Here is a 20,868-nt window from a genome sequence, read left to right as displayed (position 1 = left end):
CCCTCCCAGTCCTCTGGAGCGAAAGCTTCTCAATGAGATGAGGCCGGTCCGTTCCTCAGTTCTGGTATTGGGAAACAGATTGTCTCTCTATTTCGAGGAGTGCGCCAAAATAGCATCGGATCAGTGGGTCCTTACTGTGATAAAACAAGGCTACACCTTAGATTTTGTACAGCGCCCTCGTGACCGTTTTCTCGTGTCTCCATGTTCTTACGCTCAAAAGTGTCAGGCGGTGCGGGGCACCTTAAATCGTCTGAGAGCTCGGGGCCATTGTGCCAGTACCTCCATTGGAGCGATGAAAGGGCCGTTATTCCATCTACTTCGTCGTACCCAAAAAAGATGACACATTTCGTCCCATTCTGGACCTAAAAAGAGTCAATCGATGTCTGAGAATCCCAAGGTTTCTCATGGAAACCTTAAGTGCGGTCCTGGCACCGTTCACAAAGGCGAGTTTCTAGCTTCTTTTGGACCTGACCGAGGCATATCTTCACATAGGAATTTAGTCCGACCATAAGAAGTTCCTGCGGTTCTCTATTCTGGGGACCACTTTCAATTTTGCACTCTTCCTTTCGGTCTCGCCATGGCACCCGGGACCTTTACCAAAATAATGATTGTAGTAGCCGCATAGCTCCGAAAAGAGGGATTCTTTGTTCATCCCTACCTAGACGATTGGCTCATTCGAGCGAAGTCAGAACATCTGTCACTTGACTGTGTCTCGAGTTCTTCAGCTTCTGCAGTCTTTGGGCTGGGTTGACAACCCGGCAAAGAGCCATCCCAGTCCTTGGAGTTTCTGGGAGCCGTGTTCGACACCCGGTGGGGGAAAATTTTTCTCACTGAACAATAGATCATCAAACTACAGTGTCAGATTCGGGTCTTGTTGTCCAAATCTTCTCCCAAAGTCTGGCATTATCTACAGATTCTTGGCTCCATGACCTCCACTTTGGACTTAGTTCCGTGGGCATTTGCTCATTTGAGACCATTTCAATCAGCATTGTTCTCCCGCTGGAATCTGGTGTCTGAACAGTTTCATCTTCCCCTTTCTCTTACAGACTCTGCTCATTCCAGTCTCGATTGGCGGCTCCTATCGCAGAATTTGCATCGTGGAGTAGACCTAGAGGCTCCAGTTTGGACAGTAGACACGACGGATGCCAGTCTGTCTGGCTGGGGGGCAGTTTGTCTCGACAAGTCTGTTCAGGGGCAATGGTCGCCAGAGGAATCTCGTTGGTCGATCAATCATTTGGAGACCAGAGCGGTGAGACTAGCCTTACAGGCCTTTCTACCGCTTCTTCAAGGGAAGTCAGTCAGAATCCTTTCCGACAATGCGACAACAGTGGCTTATATCAACCACTAAGGGGGAACCAAGAGCCAATCGGTCACGTTAGAGGCTCAGCTGTTGATTGCATGGGCGGAACAACATTTCCTTTGCATTGCAATGTCTCACATCGCTGGGCTCGACAACATTCAAGCAGACTTTCTCAGTCGCCATCGTCTAGATCCCGGGGAGTGGGAACTTTCCGAGCAGGCGTCTCATCTCATATGTGAAAAGTGGTCCACGCCGAGCATGGACCTGATGGCAGCGTTCCGGAACTCCAAGGCTCCACGCTTCTTCAGTCAATGTCGAGAGCCGGGGCAGAAGGAGTCGATGCTTTTGTTCTTCCCTGGCCAATGAACATTCTGCTTTGTTTCCTCCTTGGCCTCTCATCGGCAAAATTCTTCGGCATATGGAATCTCATCCCTAGGAGGTGTTTCTGGTAGCTCTGGAATGACCAAGACGTCCTTGGTTTGCAGACCTTGTCAACCTCATAGTGGAAGGTCCGCTTCACTTTCAGAACCTTCCAAATCTTCTCTACCAAGGTTCCGTGTGTTTGGAAGAGGTAGATCGCTTCTCTCTAGTGGCATGGCTTTTGAAAGGTGGCGCTTTAAAGATAAGGGTTATTCTGATGCGGTGGTCGCTACTCTTCTCAGGTCAAGAAAAACCTGTACTTCCCTGGCTTATGATAGGGTTTGAGGAGTTTTCGAATCCTGGTGTGAGGAAAATCAGGTGGTTTCTACTCTGGCTTTGATTCCTGACATTTTGTCTTTTTTGCAGGCTGGTCTGGTTAAGGGCTTATCTTTCAGCTGTCTCTGGGTACAGGTGGCAGCTCTAGGTTGCTTCCGTGGGAAGATAAAAGGAGTTACCCTGGCATCCCATCCTGATGTGGCTCATTTTCTTCGGGGGGGCAAAACACTTGCGGCGTCCTTTCAAAAATCCTTGCCCTTCATGGAGTTTAAATTTAGTTCTTAAAGCTCTTTGCGTTGTGCCCTTTGAGCCTCTAAAGAGGGCTACTCTTAAAGACCTTACCTTAAAGGTGATTTTTCTGGTGGCTATTTCTTCGGCCCATAGGATTTCTGAGCTTCAGGCTTATCTTGTAGAGAACCATTTTTAAGAATTACAGATTCTGGAGTTTCTTTGAAGACTGATCCGTCCTTTCTTCCAAAGGTGATTTCTTCTTTTCACTTGAATCAGTCGATTGATCTGCCATCTTTTCCTGATTCACAGCCTTCGGATTCTCAGTCTAGAGATTTGAGAAAGCTAGATGTGCGGCGCTCTCTATTGCGTTATCTCGAGGTCACTAATAGTTTCCGCATGTCGGACCATCTTTTTGTGCTCCGGAGCAGTCCCAAGAGAGGGCACAAAACATCTAGGGCTACTATAGCCCGATGGCTAAAAGAAGCTATTGGTTCGGCATACTTACTTCATGGTCGGTCGCTTCCGTCTGGTCTTCATGCTCACTCTACTCTGTCTCAAGCAACTCCCTGGGCGGAGTGTCAGCAAGTATCTCCGCATGAGATTTGTAGGGCGGCGACTTGGGAAGTCTTTACATACTTTTGCTAGACATTATCGCCTGGATGTTCAGGCTCCAGGATCTGGGGGTTTCGGTGATCCGAGCGGGACTCTCAAGGTCCCACCCTAGGTAAAGGAGCTCTGGTACATCCCAGGAATCTGGACTGATCCAGGTACGTACAGGGAAAGGAAAATTGGTTCTTACCTGCTAATTTTAATTCCTGTAGTACCATGGATTAGTCCAGAGTCCCACCCATTTCAGTTTGGAGATAAAGGAGAGTCCACTCGTTCTTGTTGTTTATTTTGCAGATATGTATTTTCACATAATATGTTTCTTCTATGTTGTTAGGTGCTCTGCTGCCGTTTGGGTCAGTGAGTCTGGTTCTTATGGATTGTTCTCCCAGTTTATAGCCGTTAGCTACTTAGTTGGGTTTTTTAGTTCTTCTGCTTATTTACATTTAAATACTGACGTACTGTAGGTGCACCTCACGGAAGGGGTGGAGTCAGAACTTTTTCTGCCTCCATCTGCTGGTGAGTGGACAGAACCCAGGAGTCTGGACTGATCCGTAGTACCACAGGAACAAAAATTAGCAGGTAAGAACCAATTTTCCTGTGCTAGCTAAGATAGCATTTCAGAATCTAAACTTTAATCTTTTTTCTTTTTAATAGATTTAAGAAACTAACAAATCTAAGCTTTTATTTTAGCAACACATTGATATGCCAACATAAGTCATTCAGTGAACCCATAGTGAAAGCATGTAATATTGATCAGTCATTTATACCAGTATGTGGCTATACACTGAAATGTTAGCGATATCCTCCCTTTGCTTGTCAATGGTCCTCCTGCTTGAAAATTCCATCATGTTTATATGAGAGTATTGTAGCTGCTGAATGCTCTTTGAATGTATTGTGGCAACACTTCTGTCTCCTTAACTCAAATTTGTCTTTTTTGTTTGTTTGTTTTTTATTTAATTTTCCCCTCCCCAGTTTGATGACAAACACTGTTGTACAGACTTACAATGCTGGTCGCCCTGTCTGGAGTTGCTGCTGGTGTCCAGATGACAGCAACTACATCTATGCAGGACTTATCAGTGGGTCGGTGCTGGTGTATGACCTCCGAAACACCAGTGCATTTGTACAGGAGCTAGAGCCACAGAATTCCAGGTATAGTGTTGCCTTTTCCCTACATAGGAACTAGTGCCACAAGCCTTCCTGCTTCTTTCCTGATCACCTCCTTTTATCTGTCAGAAAAGGGAAGCAACTCCAATTTAATTCATAGTCCAGATTTTTTTTTTCCCCTCCCATTATAATTTCTCCCACTTCCTTTAGTATTAGCAATGGTAACATGGAATAGACTTAGTTTTTGGGTAATTGCCAGGTTCTTATGGCCTGGATTGGCCACTGTTGGAAACAGGATGCTGGGCTTGATGGACCCTTGGTCTGACCCAGTATGGCATTTTCTTATGTTCTTATGTTCTTATTCAACAAAATTCACTTTCCTCCAGGTTTCATTTTATTGAGCTTGTCAAATGGTATTCTACCATTGTGGGACTGTGCTCTTCCAGTATACAGACAGTGCCTGGGAGATGAAAATAAAATAGTATGACTTGAAAGCCTTAGCCAGGTAAAACTCTGAGACAAGCAGAAGAGACTTGAAACTTGAACAAAAACTAACTTTCTGTGCTAAACAGGGAGCCTTATAAATAGTTCTAAAGTTGAAAACTGGATACTATATTTTAATTTAAAATTTTAAAGCGAGATCAGTGGTGCACAGTGCATGATTTTTAGCTGCTTTATTCACCGAATCTTCTCCCATCGGTAAATAAAGCACCTAAAAATCAGTTCCTATGTGAGAAAGGCATCGGCTTGATTGCAGGCAAGTGTTAGTTATTTAGGAAAGACCTTAAAAGTGTCACAGAAGGATGAAGACCGGCTGAGGGCTGAAGACAGGAAAATGGCAGACGATCAGTGCACTCCCGATAGGGAAATGGTTCACTCATCAGCAATTGTAGAAGTGGCCGTAGTGGAAGCACTAGAGCCTGAATTTAATAAATTAGTGGAGAAACTTGATGAAGTCACTAAAAGGTTGGTGACATGACCAAAGATTCGCTGAGCTGAAACAGTGCATTTTGGATAATTGTGATGCGGTGCACTCTGCGACAGAGGATATAGCAACTTTAAAAATCTTACTACAAAAACAAGACAAACGGCCTGAAGATCTTGAGAATTGATTTCACAACAACAAATTTTATTGGTATTTCTGAATCAGTTGGTACAACTTGTGGAAACCTGGCTTACTAAAGAATTGGGCCTGTCAGAGACGCGTGGTCCCTTGCTCATAGAGCAGACTCACTGACTGGGAGCTAGAAAAGAAACCGCTGATAGGCCACGTGTGGTCATAGCCAAACTTTTTTTTTGGACTTTTCGCATAAGTCCAAGATCTTATAAGCTTTACGATATGGGAGATCACTTAAGCATGACAACAATAAAGTGTGTTTCAACATTTTTCAATTCACTTGGCTGCCCAGAGACAGGAATTTTCCCCAGTGTGCTCTAAATTACATGAGATAAGCGTACAATTCGCTATGTTGTATCCAGTGAAAATGAGTTACCCTTTCAAGTGGAGTGAAATGGTGTCATTCAACGAATGAGGCAAACAAGCTGGTAAAGAATCTGGAAAAGAGAAATATGCCTTCCAGAGGAGCTATATTCGGTTGATTGCTGCCACTGCTATCTTCTGACGCAGTAGGCCATGGCATGTTCTTAAGTTGGGAGCTTTGAGCGTTTTGCGGATGCCTACAGAATGGAACCTGCTTTAATACTAGGCTGGGTTGGCTTTTCTGACAGTGCTTATATGTACTTTATTGGAATTGTTTTAATTTCTCAAGGGTGCCTGCGATGTAACATTTTTCTTTTTGCTAGTTCTTTATCATTTTTGCTGTGGAGGTTTTATTTTCTATCTTCCTTTTTCTACAACTCTGGTGCAGCACTTCTGCTGCATTTAAGCTGTAAGGCAGCTGGCGTTGATCCTATTGCATTTTTTCATATATCTGTGTTGTTTTTCCTTTACCATTGTGGTTGGGATCGCATTGTAGACACAAGGGGCTGTTCGGGTATTGGGTTCTCTGTGCTTAGCAGTGATTGCATGCCTGCTCCGTACATCTCAGCCCTTCTCCCCCCATTGAATACAGTTCTTTCGGATTTCCATACCCCATATGCATGACTCTGCACTTCTTGGCATTGAATCTCAGCTGCCATATCTTCGACCACTCTTCCAGCTTCCTTAAATCCCGTCTCATTTTCTCCACTCCTTCCGGCGTGTCCACTCTGTTGCAGATCTTAGTGTCATCCGCAAAAAGACAAACCTTACCTTCTATCCCGTCTGCAATGTCGCTCACAAAGATATTGAACAGGACTGGTCCTAACACCGATCCCTGTGGCACTCCACTTAACACTGCTCTTTCTTCAGAGAAAGTTCCATTTACCATCACACATTGTTTTCTGTCCGTCAACCAGTTTGCAATCCAGGCCACCACCTCGGCACTCACTCCTAAGCTTCTCATTTTATTCACCAGTCTCCTGTGCGGGACCGTATCAAAAGCCTTGCTGAAATCCAAGTAGATGACATCGAGCGCTCTTCCTTGATCCAAGGAAGATTTGGATTTGTCTGACAGGATCTTCCCCTGGTGAATCCATGCTGCCTCTGGTCCAGCAGTTCTCCCGATTGTAGATAGTTCACTATTCTTTCTTTCAACAGTGACTTCATTACTTTTCCCACCACAGAGGTGAGGCTGACCGGTCTGTAGTTACCAGCCTCTTCTCTGTTCCCACTCTTGTGAAGCGGGACCATCACCGCTCTTCTCCAATCACTCTGCACCGCTCCCGTTTCTAAGGATCTATTGAACAGGTCACACAGCAGACCCGCCAGCACATCTCTGAGCTCCCTCAGTATCCTGGGATGAACCTCATCAGGCCCCATGGCTTTGTCCACTTTCAGTTTCCCCAGCTCTTCCCATACATTCTCTACTGTAAATGGAGTTACATCTACTCTAATCCCCTCCAGTTTCTTGTTAACTAGCGATGGTCCTTCTCCAGGGTCCTCTTTAGTGAACACCGAACTGAAGTATTTGTTTAATATTTCTGCCATTTCTTCGTCTTGCTCCACATATTGATCCTTTTCATCTTTCAATTTCACTATACCACTTTGGACTTTTCTCCTTTCACAGATGTATCTGAAAAATGTTTTGTCACCTCTCATTACCTCTTTGGCAATCATTTCTTCCGCTTGACTTTTTGCCATCTTGATTACTTTCTTTGTCTCCCTCAGTTCTACCAGATATTCTTCCTTGTGCTCCTCCCTTTGGGATCTTTTATATTTCTTGAACACTGTTCTTTTAGCCTTTATTTTGTCAGCCACCTCCTTTGACAACTAGATAGGTTTCATTTTTCTTTGCTTTTCTTTACTTTTCTAACATATAGATTAGTTGCCTTGGTAATTGCTCCTTTTAGTTTGGTCCACTGTTGTTCCACATCTCTCTTGTTCTCCCAGCCTACTTTCAGTACCTTCCTCCAGGTACTTCCCCATTTCATCAAAGTCTGTGTGTTTGAACTGCAAAACTTGGGTCTTTGTGCTTCTTTTCCGTATCCTTTTTGTGATATTAAACCATACTGTATGATGATTACTGGTGCTGAGGTGGGCGCCCACCTGGACATCAGAGACATTATCTCCATTAGTGAGCACTAAATCAAGTATAATCCTCTCTCTTGTGGGTTCCATTACCATTTGTTTGATCAAAGCTCCTTGCAGGGCATCCACTATTTCTTTACTATTAGATTCTGCATATGGGATTCTCCAGTCTACATCTGGCAAATTAAAGTCTCCAACGATCACCACTTCTCCCTTCTTTCGGATGTCTTCAACCAGATCTCTGTCCAGCTCTTCCTTTTGGTTTGGAGGCCTGTAAACCACGCCAATAAAAATGGATGCCCCATCTTTTTTTAAGTTGGCCCATAAAGCTTCTTCATTGCCCCTCCTGAGGGTAGCTAGGATGGTGTTGTATAGGAGCCGACGGGACGGAGGGGTAGGACTTCCATCCTTACTACATTATGTGGCAGCTCAACTCAGATCAGTAATCGACTGCCATGACCCTAACTCAGAGCAATTCCGCCAGCACGTAGAGGGGTGGCCTGAAGACCACCTGGCTATACGAGCCGGAGAATAATGCCAACGGTATAGAAGTTTATATCTATTTTCCATCAGGGCGGCCGACATGGAAACCAGTCCCAAATTGCGAAAACATTCTTCCCACTGATTCCTGTCCCATGTGACCCCCAGGTCTGACTCCCATGCTGCAATATGCACCTCTTGAATACAATCTAGTCTCTTTCCCTTTTCTCTTTCTCCTAACTCTCCCTAACCCTCTCTCCGGCTAGACACCGCATTCCTCTTCCTATTCCTTTTCTTTCCCCTATCTACCATCTCCTCTGTACCTCGTCCCCTGAGCTGATTTATGCACTTTACTTATATTGATTTATTTATATTTACTGAATTTACTGTTAAGATGAGTTTTCATGAGTTTTAGATTGTTAATATGAGTCTCAAGAGTTTTAGGTTACGTTTAGTGTTTCTACTGTTAACTGGCAACATTGTTCCATGTACCGCCTTAGAGCGAAATTGAAGTTTCATTGTAAACAGATATGATTTGTACTTCTACAGGAATGTCAGTATAGAAAAAATATAAATAAATAAATAAATCTTGCCCTATTAATAATTGATATACCTTGGAGATATGCTTTTGAACTTTTCCTGCCAAAATACAGCACCCTTCAAATAGGGACCGGCCCTGCTGTAAGTCGTCTTCCACTGCTTTAGTACCAATAAAGTGTTTCAACTGGGCAAAGGCTTAAAAAGTCAGACCCGGGGAGGCCATATGTCCGTTGTAGTTGGTCAAATGCTATCACTTCATTGCGCCAAACTTGCCCCAGACAGGTCAGCCCCCATTTTTCCCATCTAATAAATACCGGATTTGATCTCCCAGCAACAAAGTGTTTCAGGTGTCGGATGGATGAAAGCGTCAAGTATTGTTTGTTCCGCACCAGTTTTGATTTCCAACATCTCCATATTCGATATGTACATTGTAAAGGAGGGGGGGAAATCTTTAATATCCTGGTTGGGAGTCCCTCCGACCAAAACAGGGTATTTAATGGGAGATCATCCACCAAAGCCTGTTCGATCTCTACCCATTGTTTGGTTGAGTTAGGGTCATGGCACTAGATTACCAATCTGAGTTGAGCTGCCACATAATAATGTAGTAAGGATGGAAGTCCTACCCCTCCATCCCGTCGGCTCCTGTACAACACCATCCTAGCTACCCTCAGTGGTCTCCTATGCCAGATAAAGTAGAACATTTTTCTCAGTAAGGGTTTCAACTCATGTTTAGGGAGGAGACAGGGGAGGGCCTGAAAAAGATATCCCAGGCAGGGTAATATATTCATTTTAATGGTATTTATCCTACCAAACCAGGAAAGCTGAAACCTATCCCATTTATCCAAATCTCCCATTATACTCCCCACAAGGGGTTGATAATTATTCCGCATTAATGCCGCAATTCTAGCCCTAAATTTACACCCAAATAGCAGATGGGGCCCTTTGTCCAACGAAAGGGAAACAATAGTTTCCCTTCTCGTTCCAATCCAGTATCACAATGGGCTGATAAGATTTCCGACTTATCTTAGTTCACACGAAACACCTGGTCCAAAGAAAAGGGGCTGTGTTAAGGAAAATATAATATCATCACCATAAAGAGAAATCTTATACTGACGGGAACCCCCCCACCCCAATGAATCCATTATTTAGCTTGGTCATCTAAGCATATATGGTGCTTCACTAACCTTATACTGGACTAAAACTTTACTAAGAAACCCTAGAGAGACTACATATATTAAAAAAAAAAAATAGTGGATTGAAACCATCAACCAAATCAATGTCAGAGCACTGCTTCTAAAACAGCAGTAGTGCTGCAGCACTGAAACTGAAAAAACATCTTGACAACAATGAGTTATTGCTTCTCTGGTTTTAATCTTCCAACTTAAGCGACCAGCCTGCCCGCTCTCCCTCTCAACCGCCACAACCTACCGAACTTAAGATTGCCATGGCCTCTTCCTCCTAAAAAGTGGATTCCGTGGCCTTCCTGCCCACCCGCATGTCGTAACTCCCACCGTTGCAGACATCACACACAACTATTACGACCCTCCCACTTGCCTGCTTGGCTGCCACGACTTCCTCCTCCTGAGGAATGGTGCATTCCTGAAAACAGTGTGCCTACCCACCCACCCAACCTCCCGCACACTCAAGCTGCCTTGCACAGCCTATTCCAGCAATCGGAGCAAAGATTATTGGCCGCGTTGTGCCAATTGAGAGAGAGAGAGAGAGGAAATTTTGTACAGCATGCCCCAAGGCCCGAGATAGGCATGAACTAAATCATTGGGGAGAAAAGATGGGAGGATACGTATTTCAACAGCCACAATTACTGCTGCTGCATTGAGAAGGAGGAGGTGAGAAGTGTCAAGAAAAAGCATTTGATCTGCTGAAGCTAGAAGAGAGAGGAAAGAGCAACTGAGTTGCTGTTTGTTGCAATCGTCGCTGCCCGATGTCTCCACTCTGCCCACCTTACCTCTTTGGCGACTCTCTCTTTGGTTGATGGAAGTTTGGCTGCCGCGGTGTCATTTTGCCGACCTCCAGCGTCCCCGGACCGGCTAGACGCTGCCTTCTGCCATGTTCTCCTGAGGCCTAAGGGCGCGGCCCCAACTCAAGTACCAGCTGTGGCGCGAACCTCAGGGGCCCCCCCTGAGTCATCATCCCCAGATATTTAAGGTCTCTTGTTTTGCTAGCTAATCGAGTTAGCAAAGGGTTTCCTACCTAGCTGCCTTCAGGTATTGCTGCGGATGGGAATCGCTCTCCGCTTACCTTGCTACTGTGCCTCCTCGGACTTTACCAGGGGTACCCGCTCCTCGGGGACCTCGCTCTCTCTTTTGCTTTCAGGCCGCAGTCTGGAACCGGTACTCGCTCCTCGAAGGCCCACGTTCCTGGACCTGCTACTGAATGTAACTTCTGCCAGGGAGTCACCGCTGCCTACAACACCAGTGAGTTACCATCTCTCTCTCAGAGCTTTCCCTGGAACCAGGTACTCGCTCCTCGAGGGCCTACTTCATTCCAGCTCCTGGGCTGTTCCAAGAGACTATTGTGTGAGTGTTATTATCAAGGTTCTGTTCCTATACTCTGCCTACTCACTATCTCAGTTTCTCTACAGCTCAGCCATCCTGGGATCACTGTTCCAGTGCCTGAGGGACTACAGCCCAGCTGGGCTCTTCCAGCTCACTACTGCCACCTCTGGTGGTTCTCTAAAACAGTTTAATAAAAGAACTAGTGTGTGTCTGTCTCCCAACTCTGAGCCTGACCGGTGGTCCCTCTCGGGATCTTCCCCCATGGGCTTGGTCATCTGCCACTGGCCCAAGGATCCACCCACAATTATCACAAATAATAACACTGTGGTGAGGTGAGAGAAGGCAGGAGAGAGCTATTGACCTGCCGAAGTGAGAAGAGGAACGAGAGAGAGCATTTGAATCCTGATATGAGGAGAGAGAACAATTTTGCTACCAAGGTGAGAAGGAGGTGAGAGCAATTGAACTGCTGAGGTGAGGGGAGAAGAGGCAAGAGAGAACAATTGACCTGCCAATTTGAGAAGGAGGAGGAAAAAGCCACAATCCGTTACTATAGATGGTGGAATCTGCTCTGAGTAGTATTTTACCCCCACCTGGTGAACCCACAATCTCCACTTGAGATCACATCTTGATTAAATCTTTTAAAGATGCCACCACCACATGAGATAACCACCTGATTTAACCAACACTAAATCGTAGTCTCCACCTGAATGAAGACACATCAGAAGATACCGCCCAAAGATACAACTATTTAAAGACACCACTACATTCCCTACCATTTGAAACAATCTGATCTCATCCGCTGCATTTTCTCCCACCATCTATCCCCCACTGGTTGACTACCCAAGGTTAATACCATTGTGCTGGAAGACCCCCTGAGGACACAGCTTTGCTTTCATCTCCGAGACTTCACTATCATGGATTCAAAAATTCAAAATAGATCCAGTAACAGGTAATGGAAAGAACAGTGATCTAATGAACAACAAAAACCTTAAGGATGAAAATTTCTACAATGCACAACAAACTCCAAAAACCAAAACATCAAAACTTGCTTATTGTTCACCCTACTACTACTGAATGCTCAATCAATTTTAAAAAACATACCACTTATCAAGGATATCATAGATGAACAACCTACAATATTTTGTATAACTGAAACCTGGCTAAACGACAATGTACTCTTAAACCAATTATCTAATCCTAACTATGATCTATTCCATATTCCACGACAAAAAGGAAAAGGTGGAGGCCTACTAATGATCTGCAAAAAAGAAGTCTAACTACTAAAGAAAATTGATATTTACACTCCATATGAAGTAGCTATCTTAAAATCAAAACAAAATATTGGATTAGTTTACTGCCCACCTGGTTTACTCCAAAAGGATTGCCCATCCATTATAGAACTCTTCACAAAATAAATCTGTACTCCAGAAACAACAATCTTAGGAAATTTTAATCTACACATAAATGTTTCACCAAGATCCCCCTCTTGCGACTTGTTCCTTGATGCAGTGGGGGCCTTAGGATGGACTCGACACATCTCTGAAGCCACCCACAAAGCTGTCAACACCCTTGATTTAATATTCACAAATCCCAATTACTACAATATAAGTACTAAACACAAGACAAGTCCATGGTCTGATCATCCTCGCTAATCAAAGCTGATCTAATATATAAAAAAAACTGAGTTGAAAAACACCATAACATTCAGAAAGAAAATATAAATAGAAACACTAATCAAAGCATTAGAGATCAAAATCAATACTTTAAACCTAAACAGCTTCTATGATGCATTTAATTTGTGGGAAAATATGATCAAAGAAATTGCAAATGAATATAGCACCATACAAACAAAAACTACTAACAAAAAAAGAAAATCTGAGAAAAATGAACCCCTGAATGTAGTTAGTGCAGTTAGTGTAGCTGTGTTTAAAAAAGGATTGGATAAGTTGTTGGAGGAGAAGTCTATTACCTGATATTAATTAAGTTGACTTAGAAAATAGCCACTGCTATTACTGGCAACATTGGCATGGGATAGACTTAGTTTTTGGGTACTTGCCTGGATTGGCCACTGTTGGAAACAGGATGCTGGGCTTGATGGACCCTTGGTCTAACCCAGTATGGCATGATATGTTAACAAAAAACTGAAAGAATCCAAAAGACTACTAAGAAAACTAGAAAAAAAGAGATAACGAAAAAACCCTACAGATGAATCAATAAGAAGATACAAATCTCAGCTATCCCAGTACAGAACACTAGCGAACAAATCGATTAAAGAATACTACGCAAAACAGATACATGGAAAGTCTCATCTTACAACAAACATTAATTTTTCAAAACCTTCATGTAACGATTATGCAACAGTATTAACAGAAAAAAATCAAGATGCTGAAACAAATCTTATTCCTATCCTCTGATAGCAACAGAAGATCTATCTGCACATGATAAATGGTCATCATTTGACAGATTATCGAAACTGGTGATAAGCAAAATTATAACCAAACTAAAACCTGCTACACATCCCCTTGACCCAATACCAGCCACCCTACTAAAACAAGTAAACCAAACAATAACCCCTAGAATCACAACGCTAGTCAACCTCGCCCTTGAGACAGGTTATATGCCCAAGATCTAAAACAGGCAGTTATAAAACCAGTTTTAAAAAATATATCGGGAAGATATGATTGGAATAACTATCATCCAATCTCCAACTTAACCTTCATTGCGAAAATACTTGAAAAAACAATCCTTACTCACCAGGAAAATAATCTTGAAGATAAGACACTTTATCCTAACCAATTCGGATTCTGGAAAAAACACTCAACCAAAACTCTTCTTCAGTCCTTAACTGATCGTATTTTGCAAGGTTTTGACTCAAACAAATCATACTGCCTAGACCTGATTGATCTAAGAGCTGCCTTCGACCCTGTTTACCATAACCTGCTATGCCAACAGTTGAAAAACATCGGGATAGATAGAAATGTGCTAAAATGATTCGCCTCTTTCCTCACAGATAGATCATTCCAAGTAAAACTTGACAATTACTTGTCTGATACCTTCCAAAGCACAACTGGTATACCACAAGGATCAGCGCTATCAGCAACATTATTTAATATCTACATGCTGCCTATATGCAAATTACTTACAGACCTAGGTTTAAACTTCTTCCTTTATGCAGATGAACTACAATTCTATATTTCTCTAACAATCATATGAAAAAACATCACTAATCTTTGATTATATGATTAAAATAAAAGGCATACTAGCTCAGTGGAAATTCTCGATGAACCCCAATAAAACTGAAATAATTTGGTTAAGCCGCAACCCACAAAAAACTATACCCCCAGGAATAGAGCTTGGAAGTTGCCAAGTAACCATTACAAACCAAGTGAGAAATCTAGGTGTCCAAATCAATGAAAATTAACAGTGAAAACCCTCTTAAGCAAACTAATTAGATCTGATTTCCACAAGCTACAGATTTTGAGCCGATTAAAACCTCTAAGCACAACAGATTTCAGAACAGTTTTTTTACAATTTCTCATTTTCTCAGACCTTGGATACTGTAATCCATTATTTCTAGGTCTTCCGTCTAGTCACTTAAAACCCCTGCAACTACTGCAAAATGCAGCTGCCAGACCATTGTCTGGAGCAAGAAAATTTGACACATCACTCCAATTCTGTGGCTCTGCATTGGCTTCTAGTACAATCAAGAATACATTATAGAGTTCTAACTATAATAATCAACATTTACCTGAACAATAAAGATCTACTAGAAATAACATTTAAACCTCACATCCCCTCACAAACTTGCAGATCACAGAACAAAGGCCTCCTAGAAATCCCAAACTTAAGACTCTCATCTAAAACTAACTAGAGATGGAGTGATCTCAATTGCTAGCCCTAAACTTTGGAATTCCATGCCTGATGAACTTTGAACTTTAACAGATATAAAGAAATTGAAAAGCGACTTAAAAACTTATCTATTCAAAAATGTCTTCTACTTGACTGAAGTACCCAGTTCCCCATGACTCAGATAACCTATATAATTTCTTAAACAATAACCCCCACTCACTAATCCCTTTAATCTAGTTCAATTCTATGTTAGAAGTCTACCATTGTATTACTTCCATTTCTATGAAGGTCTATCCACATTGTAACACATTTTATTTATGATAGTTTTTCCTGTAAACTGTTATGAACTAATGATTCTCACCATGGAATGATGGTATATAAAACATTGAAATAAATTATATGCTATGAATATCATGCCCCTTTGGCCATCACTAAAGAGAGGCTGCACATATTCCAAATCTTGCCTCTTTTCTTGATTGGTCACATAACTCTCCCTAAAATATTACTCCCAAAGTGGCGCTATACTCTCCAAATCCTATCACTTAAGCTACTACACTGGGATATTAAGCAACTGGAATGTATGATAAGTTCCTTTATTTGTAATGGGGGGAAAAACCAAGAATAGTTTTTCAGTGGCTTCAAAGGGACCGAGGGAGGACTTAGTGTGCAGGATAAGGAGCGCTACAGTTTGGAATGCTTATTACGAATAGTGCGGGACTGGATTTTTGAAGATGCAAAATGCCTAGACAGTGAAAAATGGTTAAACCTCTAGGTTTAAAGTATGTTCTTCATGTTGACACCAGCCTAACTACAAAAAGAGACTTAAATAATATCTTAGTAGCCCCTTTACATTGGGCATAGTGAAAAGCCATGCATCTTTTGAATTTATCTAGCTCTAGCACACCCTTTTTACCTATCTGACATGACAGTTCTCAGATTGTTAAATGTTGTTTTTCTTCAATGTCTTCAATAGTTTTATGTAACAGGTTGTTATAATTGTAAACCGGCGTGAAGGCTACTCTGCTCTACCTCGGTATATAAAAAATGCTAAATAAATAAAATAAAATAAATAAATCAGGGTAACTTGGATATTTCTCCTGGGTCTCAAATAGGCTGATGCAATGTCTGCACATGGAAAACGGGCGCTCATGATTGAGCACCCACTCTCTTAACGTGCGCTGATCGACACCCCCCCCCCGAGGGCATCTGATGCAATATGGAAATGGGCTACCATGGTAAAAAGGAGGCACTAGGGGAAATGGTGCGCCCCTAGCACTACCTCGGCAGTGGACTCCCACGAGAGGTGGCGGTCAGCGGGCTAGGAAAACGGCCGCTCAATTTCACGAGCATCTGTTTTTCTAACCAGTGCACAGCCATGTGTTAGGAAAATGGACGCTTGTTAATTGAGCATCCCTTTTCCTACCCTGACCGCCAGCATACTTTTTTTTTTTTTTTTTTTACATTTTTTTGATAGTTATACTTCTTCACTTCCTCCGACTTAATAACACCTCGATATTAAGTCAGAGGAAGTAGAGAAAAGCAGTATGTTCTGCTTTTATCTACACTTTTTGGGCTCCTCAAAAATTAAAGCCTGCTTCCGGGCAGGTGTTAATTTTAGAGAGTGAAAATGTGTGCGCATCGGGTGCACTTTTTTTTTTTTTTATTTTGCATTGGGGGAAAATAGCTAATAGCCTCATCCACATGAATTTACATGTGATGAGCGCTATTAGCTATGCGCTATTTTGGACGCGCTAACCTCAGTTTTGCATCAGGGGTTATGGACATGCGTCCAACTGCGAATTGAGCTGTGTGCTGTGGCCAGCGCACAGTATTGCATTGGCCTGAAAGTCTTTTTCCTATTGGCATAAAGTGGGTATTATTAGTGCTTTATAATATATTTTGGACGTTGATGGAAAGATCCTTTCATTTCAGGAGCTACAAAACCAATTTCAGCTGCATGACATGGATTTTTTCCTGTACTGATAAATTCAGCACTATATTAGGTAACTTCAAGAGAATTTAATGACAGCCAAAATAGTGTGCATAGAGGATCTTTTTCATTTTGAAAGATTATCTATATTGCTTTTGTATAATGATTTAAAAATGTCTCCAGAGTGAGTTTTTGATATAGTAAAGGACAGATGGGTTAAAGATAGCAGCTTTCAGGACACGACCAAAGATATTCAGTCTTGGTTTGTTGGACTGAAGGATATTTCATCTAATATGTATTTGAGAAAATTGCAATTCGAATTCTTATATAAGGCCTATATTTCTCCCTTCATGGCTTTTTATGCTAAATTGACTACATTTATACTGTGTAGGAAGTGTAATCTGAGCAAAGGCTCACTGTCTTATGTTTTTTGGGACTGTAATGTTATGCTGAAGTTTTGGTCAAAAGCCCTTCTATATTTAGAGAAGATATTTGTGCTACTCTATTTCTTTTTCACCTGAATTGGTATTGTTTGGTGTTAAGATGTTTAAAAAGGGGAGATATTTGTAAAGCATTCTGTTGGGAGAAAAAGTTGATTTTGTTGGTGTGGTGAGAAGACACGTCTCCTTCATTTTGGCAATGGAGGAATTCTCTGCCCACTATGAAGTCCACAGAATCTATGGTTTTAACTAATACTGTTAGTCCTGCGAGAGAGAACAAGTTTCTAATAGTGTGGGGAAAAATACATTTACAGCTTGTCTCCCAGGGCTAGAAGTTTAATTTTAAATAATTTGTAAGTTTCTTTACTATTAGTTTCAATAACACACAAGTCCTACAGTGTTATATATTGGCAGAGGGGTGGGTTGCAGGTTGGGGGGGTTGGGTCTTAGTGGTTCTTTCTTTTGTGTTATCTCTTCTTATTGGGTTTGTAGATTGCGCCCGAGTGCACAAGAACATGGCACTTGAGTGTTTGTGTTATGATAAGGGGATGAAAAATTGAAACTATGTATTGTTCTCAAGACATGGTAATTTTTATGAATTTGGTCGTTTGTTTGAACTTGTTTCTGTATTTTCATGTTCTTTATTGGTGTTGTCTCCCTATGATGACAGATGTCATCTTTTTGCTTGACTGTTATTTGAATAAACAGATTTAAGCTAAAATTTTATAGCAGTTTTTTTTATTAAATACATTTGCTTAACTGCTTGAAGACTGATTAAAATATAAATTGAGGAAACATACAATTCTTTAAAATGTAGCTAATCCCCATCAATAATGGTATACAGGGGTGGGAGTATATTCAGTAATAATATACCCCACACTTTAACAGTTAATATTTACTACTTTCTTTTATCCTTCTCGTCTTTCAACATTTTTCAGCTGAATTTTAATCAGTAACTGATTCTATTCTAATTCTTACCTGAAGATTTTCTGGATATTCAAATCAAAATCTACACATGTCCATTCATACACATATTCACACTTCAATTTGTGTTCTCATTCCCTCAGTGTGATTGATTGTTCTTTGAGATTTAGCTGTCTCTGTATAAGAGATGGGCATCAGACTCTTCTACTTCACTCAAATCATTTCCCGCGCTCTCAGATTTTCACTGAAACCACTGTCCTGTCATATTGCAAATCATAAATCATTACAGATGCTGATGTCATGAGCAAATAGTTACTACTGGTAACTCTATAAGGTGTTTTAGTACTATAAAATCCTTTGCAATTTTACAGGCCGTTAGGAGAATTACTTGTGATTTTTTTTATTCTAGGGGTTCATGTCAGCACATTCGGAGATGAAAGATGTTTAGTGAGGGCTAAATTGGTATTCTTACACTGACCACTTTACTTTAACTTTCCTGTCAGCTTATCTTGAAGCACTTGGGTTACCATGGATATAGTAGGCTGACAGTTTTCATCAGCTTGAAATGCCAAAGACTGAACATGGGGGAGGGGGAGGGGAATCCTGTAACTGAGCTGTGGCAGTGAGAGCATTTTAATAAAACCAATTTTAGAGCAGAGTTTAAGTGCAAAAACACACTCACCAAACTGCCCATATTATCTTTCCTGAGTATTCATTCCCCTTTTAAATTTTCTCTGAACACTGCATTAAAAAAAAACTATAACAATATTGACAATTTAAATGTGAAATTCTTCTTTTAGAGGCATTCAATGACCAGCCTGAAGGTCAACAGGTCATTCCATATGTCCACCGCTGAGGACCTGTTTAAAATGGGGAAATGAGGGTCAGTTCAGGGCTTTGAAACCATATGACACCACCTGAAGAGATTCCCCTGGCTCGTCCACACTCTTCTTATTTGGCAAAATTTTGCATCTCCAGAGTTCTGGGCACTGTTTGGGTCGGTTGGACAAATTTTAGTCAGGCTTTCAAACTTATGTGGGGGCTCAAGCAGAATCCGTCCCGTTTCCTCCTCCCCCCCCCCCCCCCCCCCCCCCCACCACCACCACGGATTTCTATTTTATAAGTGATTTTGCTGCTTAAAACTCTTTTTAGGGCACTTTAAAGTCACCCCTGAGCCAGCGCGATACCAGAAGTGCCTCCTTGGGTCATTCCAATTCAAGGCGCACATACTTTTGGCATCTGGGATCTTCCATGGGTCCCCAACACTAACTTCTGCCTTAATAGGGCAGCATTGGCTTTCTCCAGGCTGCCACTGCAAAAATACTAGCACTCTGGGCTTTCCCTCACAGCCTCTTTGGTGGCTGCAAGTCCTGCCCTCCTGCCATTCAGTTTTCTGCCGGGACCTACTCCCAACGCAGCTCCTGCCTCTTCTGCCACTCACAGCTACCAGAGACAGGTGTTGCAGTGCTATCGCAGACCCCCACGATCACGGACAGGTCTCTCTTCTGCAACACCCTGCTGCCATATAATTACTGCCTCCAGGCAAATAAAAAAAATCAAAACAATACTACTGTATTTCTGCTTGGCCATGACAATTCAGCCAGAAACCACAGTAGTCTTCCCTAGGAGCCCAGGTCAGTTTTAAGTTTAAATTTGTCATTTCTGTGTCCCTTTATTAAAAAGAAAAAATTACTCACCAACTTTCTTTTTGCCCCAGGGGTTACATGTATTAAAGAACATACACATGTTAAAGTAGTTTTTTATGGTTCCTATTGGTTCCTCTTCTATTTGATGTTACAGGTGATGTCATAATTGCATTAATGTAGTAATACTGCTGTTGCACTTATTGTGATATGCCTTATCTGGTAGGTTATGTATTGGAAATGTCTCTTATTCAAATTTCACCTTGCACATATTTGATGCAAAGACCACAAGACAAAGGATGAGGATATGTAAATGCTATTCAGATAGTCAATTCAATCAAAGAAGAAAATAAGGACTCTGAAGTTCATATTATCCATTTGGGAACCATCGACCTTGCAGGAAACAACATCCAAGTGGTACAGAGAGATTTCTAGACTCTGGGGAACCAGATAGTCACTTAGTGAAGACTATTGCCTTTTCAGAAGTGTTACCTGTTCATGGAAAAGGGAAAGAGAGGCTAAGCCATATAGATAACTTCAGTGCATGGTTCAAAACTTGGTATAAGGAAGAAAGTTTTGGATATATTGGGGGAGAATAACGGTTGTGGTCCTGCTTCATAAGAACGGTAGAAAAGAGGAGGCTGAAAACTACAGGCCAATTAGTCTCACTTTGGTGGTGGGAAAATTAATGGAAACGCTGCTGAAAGAAAGGATACTGAACTCTCTACAATCCGGTAAGTTGCTGGACCAGAGGCAGCTTGGATTGATTTTTTTTTTTTTATTGGGTGACTAGACAATTGGATCGAGGAAGTGCACTTGATGTCATCTATTTGGATTTCAGCAGAGCTTTTGAGATTGTTCCACATAGGCTTGTGAACAAATGAGAAGCTTCGAAGTGAGTGCCAAGGTGGTGGAGTGAATTACAAACTGGTTGACTGATAGGAGACAGCATGTAATGGTAAATGGTACCTACTCTGAAAAGAAAGCCATGTTAAGTGGAGTGCCACAGGGATCAGTAGTGGGACCGGTTCTGTTCAA

The 20,868-nt window shown here is 41.9% G+C and overlaps 1 protein-coding gene across 2 annotated transcripts in view; it reads left to right on the top strand.

The window, feature by feature from the left end:
• RFWD3 (ring finger and WD repeat domain 3) overlaps positions 1-20,868 on the top strand; it is a 173,294-nt gene that overhangs the window by 116,239 nt on the left and 36,187 nt on the right. For both annotated transcript variants that reach the window (XM_029608897.1, XM_029608898.1), the window contains one exon: positions 3,809-3,985. In XM_029608897.1, the coding sequence (XP_029464757.1) occupies positions 3,809-3,985 (177 nt within the window). The remainder of the gene's footprint in view (positions 1-3,808; positions 3,986-20,868) is intronic.

This window comes from Rhinatrema bivittatum, chromosome 7 (genome assembly GCF_901001135.1).
Source record: "Rhinatrema bivittatum chromosome 7, aRhiBiv1.1, whole genome shotgun sequence".
In the NCBI taxonomy this organism is placed as follows: Eukaryota; Metazoa; Chordata; class Amphibia; order Gymnophiona; family Rhinatrematidae; genus Rhinatrema; species Rhinatrema bivittatum.
This window is presented reverse-complemented; position numbering and strand designations above follow the sequence as displayed.